General features: G+C 37.9%; 1 protein-coding gene across 1 annotated transcript; it reads left to right on the top strand.

Annotated features, from left to right (window-relative positions):
• The first annotated feature begins 6,509 nt into the window (after nucleotides 1-6,509).
• LOC123098041 (gibberellin-regulated protein 12-like) lies at nucleotides 6,510-7,586 on the top strand. The gene is made up of 4 exons (XM_044519917.1): nucleotides 6,510-6,568; nucleotides 6,689-6,730; nucleotides 6,841-6,871; nucleotides 7,127-7,586. The coding sequence occupies exons 1-4, from the start codon at nucleotides 6,512-6,514 to the stop codon at nucleotides 7,306-7,308; spliced, it is 312 nt and encodes a 103-aa protein (XP_044375852.1). The 5' UTR covers nucleotides 6,510-6,511; the 3' UTR covers nucleotides 7,309-7,586.
• Nucleotides 7,587-7,833: the final 247 nt, after the last annotated feature.

The raw sequence follows: 7,833 nt of genomic DNA, 5'->3' as shown, positions 1-7,833 counted from the left end.
ATTATATACTTATTTTCTTAACGCATCATACCCTTTTTATTCTTCTCTTTGAATAAATTATACATCGTTTGTAGTAGCTCCAACACAAAAAGGTGTGTATACTCCATAAAAAAGGTGGTATATACTCCAGTGGTTCTCAACAAGTACGTACTTCATAAAGAAGTGGGGATATACTCCACTGAAAAGTATATACTCCATCGAAAAAAGAAGTGTAAACCTTCTAAAAAAAATTAAAAGTGGTATATACTCGCGCGCAAGCAAGTATCTTATACACCCTGTATATACTCTCCATAAACGTAGTATATACTCTCGACAAAAAATGTATATATCCTGTCAGTATAGTGTGGTATATACTCGTTCAAACAAGTTAAGAAGTATATACTCTCACAAAAACAATGTGAAAGATGCCGTTGTTTCAAAAAAAATGTGAAAGATGTCATATACTATAAGTACATGCATGTGTATACAAGTAAAATCTCGGTATGTGCATACACAAATGTACTGCACTTCAAATATCCATCCGTGAGAACAAAGTAAAATATACCTTATCTAGTGTAGTGTACCAGATGCCTTATCGCATGTTCAAAAAAAAAAACTCATGCAATGGTTGCATGCAACGAGAAGTAAGCAATCATCTGGTCGTTCCTAACTTCTAGCAATCAGGTATGCATGTGGTTTGCATGGCTGGTTACGGTTAGTGCTAATTGGAGAGGTGGGAGTACATACTCCCGGGAGTATATATATATATATATACATATATATATATATATATATATATATATATATATATATATAATGTTCACATGATTTTTGAAAATATTCACAATTTTATTAAAATTGTCTTGTGATAACTTTCACTCGTGACACATATTCATAATTTCTAAATAACTGAAATATCGTCAGATTTTAATAATTATAAAAATATATTTCTTAAATGTGCATAGTTATGAATATTTTTTAATTATAAAAAATACTTAAACAACAAATTTATGAATTGTAAAAAGTGCATATAAATATACAAATGTTTCTATTATTCAAATAATATTTATGAATTGTAATTTAGCAAATATTTATGATATTATAAACTATACTAACATTTTATAACCAGAAATAAAATTTATTTTATATGATTTTTCAAAAATAATATGTCATTACTATTTAACATTACTTGAATATTTTGCTAAATAATTTATCTTTTGTATGTATAATATTTGTAACACACATATATTTGAACTATTTGTTTATTACTATCATTATAATTTACTTAAATTTTACAAATTCTAAAAAGAAATAAAAGAAGGTAACATGGGTCGCATTGACTACAGCCTATTTAAACCACATGGGTCTGTTCTGTATAATAGATAGGACATTTACAGTTTCTCAAAAAAAAGGACATTTACACTTATGTAAGGTCAAATCATATATGGCCTAGTGGCTAGCACATTTTGTTCGCAATCAGCAGGACCCTATTTTGAATCGTAGGCACTATAATCTTTAAGTGGGATTTTCCTTTGTGCTGACATGTGGGGCCCGCTGGTCATAGAGACATATGTAAAGCAAGCCCTCTGTTAGAAGTGGGTACCGCGCCACATGCATGCTAATCAAAATATGGTACCACGTCAGTGCATTATACATCTACCAGATAGGATTCGTATTTGCAGGCTTGTGCCAAGTTTTAAAACCAGTTAGATGTTATTTCAAGTTTAGGGTCCAAAGTGAACATCGGTGACAAATTTAAGCACCACCAATGATATTACCTCTTTCTTTTAACTTTTATAATATAAAAGGGCACTAAAATGATCATAGACCTGATAATGATCAAGAAAAAGAACCAATGAAATGGAAAGATAACTGGATGTAGAACGACTAGTAAAAAATGATATTATAATTAAAATCACATTAGTCTTCGTCCTTAGATTGATTGTCGTTCATCGGAGATAGTAACGAAAAGGAACAGCTGCAAACGCTCTCGTCATACAAGATTTGAAGACCGGAATAGCCACTAGCCGCTTGAATCGAGATCTACGAAGAAACACGGATTGAAGCATAACCCCACATAGTATAGGCTTGTAATCCATCATGTACTTTTCATTATGCGTTCAAGGCTCAACTGCTCTCTTTATCTCATGGTGAGTAAAGAGGTGCTTTTAGTGATGTCAAAGTAAATTTGATTTTTGGCGGATGATATTTCTAGTTATATGCGGGTTAATAGACAGAATAATGAATGACTTGAGCAAATCTTGAATGATTATTGAGCATGGTCGATGTGGCTAAATCTAGTGGTGTTAGAAATATCAACTTTGTTGACTGTCATTCACTTGTAAGCAACTAGGGTGAACTCAAACCCTCCATGCTCAGCAGCTAAGGTGAATTCAACCCCTCCAGGCTCTTCTACTGATCCCATGGATTCGCCTTCCCTTTCCCCGTCGTCTGGTCATTGGTGTTAGGCGGGGAATCATGGTGCCATGCTCCGGTAGTGGAGTGGCGACATCGGCGTATCGACGACTTGTTATGACGACAATAGTGGTGGTTCGGTGGTCTAAGAATCTCGATGTAATTTTCATTATGTTTGAAATGCTTTGTACTTCAGGTGAACTTTCATAACATATCTGATATTTTTCGCAAAAAAGTTATGTTTTCTTGGTAACCCAATAAGTTCTTACAAAATAAAATCATAAATTTGTTAGATAGGTAAATCATTGGTATGATTTGATAAACATTTATTTACACAACCATATTAGTATGGGCAGTAAATCATGGGCTAACGCACTAAAATATTTATATCTTATTGCAACACACATAAAATTATCTAATTTTTATATAGAAAATAGAAGATAACCCGCGTCATTGAGAATAGTCTCATGCCAAACATATTATCTAATTGCACATGCGTTGCAACAAGGGCATACATATTCTAGTAATTAAACACCAATCGTATCTATTTTTTTAACACAATACAATCAAAATCGCTCATATACACGAGAATACACTCACCCCTATGAACACATGCAAGCACACCCTACCCCTATGAGCACCTCCAAGAAAAGTGAGTCGGCACATCATCTTGAGATTGATGAAGTCGCCACAGACGCCTTCTTAGTCGACGGGAACGTCTCATCCTACTGAACACACATCACCGGAAAGTCTGGAATAAATTCAGGAAAATGTGAGCAACAATGTCTCTAGGACTTGAACTCTAGTGGGCTCGAGATACCACTCTCCTCCTAACCATCCAACCACATGTTGGTTCGCCCAATTATATCTATTTAATTTGATTTGGGTATGAGCAGGGGAAGGCAATGAAAGTTCTGATTTAGTTGAGATTTTGAAGATAATGACTTAACTTGATTGAGTTATTGTAGGACGTGATTTTGAAAAAGTACCAATTTTGTTTAGATTATTCCAAGTTGGTCTATTTACGTTGGTTTTCATTTTGTGTGGCATCGGTTGAGATTACCAAAAAATCAAGAAAAAACTAAAGGAGGCGTGGAAAGGAGAAAACTGGGGAGGAGGTGAGGCGAAGCTACCGACCCTCTTTAATAGTAGAGATTGTTGGAATCATTGCATGGAAAACAAAAAAAATTCTATGCACACGCAATGATCTATCCATGGAGATGCATAGCAACGAGGGGGAGAATATGTCTACGTACCCTCATAGACCGTAAGCGGAAGCGTTTCACAACGCGGTTGATGTAGTCAAACTTCTTCGTGCTTCAACCGATCAAGTACCAAACGCACGACACCTCCGTGTTCTGCACACGTTCAGCTCGGTGACGTCCCCTCGCCTTCTTGATCCAGCAAGACGTCGAGGTAGTAGATGAGTTCCGTCAGCACGACGGCGTGGTGACGGTGATGGTGAAGTGATCTTTGCAGGGCTTCGCCTAAGCACTACGAAAATATGACCGGGGGTGTAAACGGTGGAGGGGGCGCCGCACGCGGCTAGGCAATTGTCTGGTGTGTGCTAGGTGCACCCCTCTTCATATATATATAGGTGGGAGGGAGAGGGGAGAGGCCTAGGGGCGCCCCAAGTAGGACCGAATCCTACTCAGGCTCCTGCCCTTGGCCGCGCCCCCCTTGCCATGTTTGTCGGAGGGGGGAGGAAAGAGGGGAGAGAGAGAGAGAGAGAAGGAAGTGGGAATCCTAATCCACACTTACCTTTCCTCCTTTCCCTTTCCTTCTCCACCTTGGCCGGCCCATATGGGGGGCGCACCAGCCCCTTGTGGCTTGTGCATTTCCCCTCTTGGCCCATAAGGCCCATATCTTTTGCCGGGGGTGCCCGGAACCCCTTCCGGTGACCCGATATGTACCCGGTACCCTCTGGAACACTTCCGGTGTCCGAATACCATCATCCTATATATCAATCTTTACCTCTCGACCATTTCGAGACTCCTCGTCATGTCCGAGATCACATCCGGGACTCCGAACAACATTCGTTCACCAAATCACATAACTCATATAATACTATATTGTCATTGAACGTTAAGCGTGCGGACCCTACGGGGTTCGAGAACTGTGTAGACATGATCGAGACACCTCTCCTGTCAATAACCAATAGAGGAACCAGGATGCTCATATTGGCTCCTACATATTCTACGAAGATCTTTATCGATCAAACCGTTATGACAACATACAAAATTCCCTTTGTCCATCGGTATGTTACTTGCCCGAGATTCGATCGTCGGTATCTTCATACCTAGTTCAATCTCGTTACGGGCAAGTCTCTTTACTCGTTCCGTAATACATCACCTCGTGACTAACTCCTGTATTACCGAGAGGGCCCAGAGATACCTCTCCGATACTCGGGGTGACAAATCCTAATCTCGATCTATGCCAACTCAACAAACACCTTCGGAGATACCTGTAGAGCATCTTTATAATCACCCAGTTACGTTGTGACGTTTGATAGCACACAAGGCATTCCTCCGGTATCCGGGAGTTGCATAGTCTCATAGTTGAAGGAATACGTATTTGACATGAAGAAAGCAATAGCAATAAAACTGAACGATCATTATGCTAAGCTAATGGATGGGCCTTGTCCATCACATCATTCTCCTAATGATGTGATCCCGTTATCAAATGACAACTCATGTCCATGGTTAGGAAACCTTAACCATCTTTGATCAACGAGTTAGTATAGTAGAGGCTCACTAGGGACACGGTATTTGTTTATGTATCCACACATGTATTTAAGTTTTCAATCAATACAATTCTAGCACGAATAATAAACCTTTATCATGAATGAGGAAATATAAAATAACAACTTTATTATTGCCTCTAGGGCATATTTCCTTCAGAGATGCCCGTGCGTTGCAACGGAGGCATATATATTCTAGTGGTTCAACACCAATCATGTCAATTTGATTTGATTTTGGTAATGATTAAGGGAAGGCAAGGAAAGTTTTATTTTAGTTGAGATTTTGGAAAGATTTTTTTTGTGACTTAATGCAAGGCGTGATTTTGGGAAAGTATTGATCTATTTTAGATTATTCCAAGTTACTGTACTTACATTGGTTTTATTTTGTGTGGCATCGGTTGAGATTGTAAAAAAGTCAATAGAAATTTCGGTGGTATGGGGGGGGAGGAAAAAAACAGGGAGGAGGTGAGGCGGACCTACTAGGCAAGCTTACTGCCCGTGTGTTGCAATGAGGCATACATATTCTAGTGGTTCAACACCAATCATATCCTACATATACGTCACACCTAGTATATTCTAGATCTTGGTAAGAATTGATTTGATCCGAGTTTGAATGGGAGAGGACAAGTAAAATTTTGATTTAGTTGAGGTTTTGGTAAGATTTGATCTGATATGGGTATGGGTAGAGAAAGGGAAGGAAAGTTCTGTTTTAGTTGAGATTTTGGAAAGATTTGATTTGATTTAATTGAGTTAATGCAATGTCTGAATTTGACAAAAATACCGATTTGGGTTAGATTATTCAAAGTTATTCTATTTGCATTGGTTTTTATTTTGTGCGGCATCGGTTGAGATTACCAAAAAATCAAAGAAAACCAAGAAGAGGAGGAGCGTGAGGAGGAAAAAACCAGGAAGGATGTGAAGAGAATCCACCAACTCCCCTTTAATAATACAGATAATAGTAGAGATAAAAGTGTGGACACTAATTTTAACTGGCTTGTTAATCTTTGGATATTGACCGTATTCCCTAGCTAGTTTAAAAGATATATATGAATTAATAGGTTGTCACTAGTTGCATGTCAAATATATTGCATTATGGATCCTTTTGGATGGCATAGTTATCTTCTACTCCATACCAGACTTCTAAATTTAGATTTTGGTATCAATCTATTAAATGATTTGATCACCAAACAGGTATATCAATAGATAAGTTGGTGAACAATAATGTCAAAATTTGGAAGATTTCAATTTTAATTACCAGTTAAAACTAAAATCTAGAATGCATCTAAATATATCATAATTGAATATTATATATACCAAGGCCAGCAAGAGGTTTCCCTAAGATCAGATCCTCATTCCATACCAGTGCAACTAAGAAGCATGGCTTGTGTCGCACGCACTCTTCCCATTCCTTTCTTGCTTGCATTATTCTTCGTGGTAGCTCTCTCTCTCTCTCTCCCTCCCTCCCTCTCTCTCTCTCTCTCACACACACACACACAATATATCAACTGTTGATGGAAACATATGTTTAACCATGAGTTGCAATCATTTTTTTAGGCTGAGGTATCCGGGAGCATGAACGTAGAATCATACAAACCGGTATGTTTGTTGTACTATTTCCATGGCGTTGGTGAAATGGCAAATAAGTCGCAAGCATTATGCGTACTTGTATCAAAACACTGATTTTGGTATTTGAATTTCTGATCTAGGCTGGTGCAGAAGGATCTGTTCCTTTAAAAGGTAAAAAAATCTAAGTCTACATTTGTCAAATCATTATACAACAAAATTCTAAGTCCATGCATGTCAATCGTTATAAAGTCATTGTAAAATTAAGAAAACATTCTTCAAATATTCCACATAACATGAGCATTCTAGGAGGAAAAACATGGAACTTTTTTTAGTTGAAGCATAAAAAGTAATATGCATGATGGTGTCATAATAATGTCAAATATAACTGCCATTCTTTATTTTTAATATGTTGCGCACGATGAACAGAATGCCCAGTGAAATGCAAGATCCGTTGCTCAGCTAAGTCACACAAGAAACCATGCAATTTCTATTGTAACTACTGCTGCAAGAGGTGCCTGTGTGTTCCGTCCGACACGATGGGCAACAAGGAAGAGTGCCCGTGCTACAACAACATGAAGACCCAGGATGGCAAGCCTAAGTGCCCCTGATATGCTTGTAAGCCGTGTGTGGCCTCCAAATTTTACAGTCTTGTTGTATCGAACAAAGTATTGATAATAAAGTTGACTTGTTTAATACAAGATCTGTGTTATTCTTGGAGACAAAATAGGAGATAGGTCAAAATGTCTTCATGAATTTATCATTCTATTTGTAGCAATCTATGTGTTGTTTGCTTGTCAGCCATACTTTGCCACACATCATATAGACAAGTCTGGCAAGTTAGGTCACTGTTTGGTTCTAGCCACAGCATAGTCAAGTTCTCTTTCTTTCTTTCTTTCTTTCTTTGGACAAATAAGCGCCATATGTTTATACTTTTTTTGTGGGTGACCCATATGGCCATATGTACTTAAAACGTTTAAGAGGCAAATTTCACAAATAATAATAATGATGGCAAAGTAAAGCAAAGTTCCAACCAAACATGCCCTTAGCGCCTTTGCATTGCACAACGGACTACATTTTTACCATCTATGAAGGCATACTGAAACAGAGGGTGGATTAATTGCTGCGGCGCGGGT

Source organism: Triticum aestivum, chromosome 1B (genome assembly GCF_018294505.1).
Source record: "Triticum aestivum cultivar Chinese Spring chromosome 1B, IWGSC CS RefSeq v2.1, whole genome shotgun sequence".
NCBI lineage: Eukaryota > Viridiplantae > Streptophyta > Magnoliopsida > Poales > Poaceae > Triticum > Triticum aestivum.
The sequence above is the reverse complement of the archived record's forward strand: the minus strand, read 5'-3'. Positions and strand labels throughout refer to the sequence as shown.

Coding starts and splice junctions, on each gene's coding strand:
- LOC123098041 (XM_044519917.1), top strand. CDS start 6,512: ATGGCTTGTGTCGCACGCACTCTTCCCATTCCTTTCTTGCTTGCATTA. Junction 6,569..6,688: donor TGCTTGCATTATTCTTCGTG/GTAGCTCTCTCT, acceptor TCATTTTTTTAG/GCTGAGGTATCCGGGAGCAT. Junction 6,731..6,840: donor ACGTAGAATCATACAAACCG/GTATGTTTGTTG, acceptor TTTCTGATCTAG/GCTGGTGCAGAAGGATCTGT.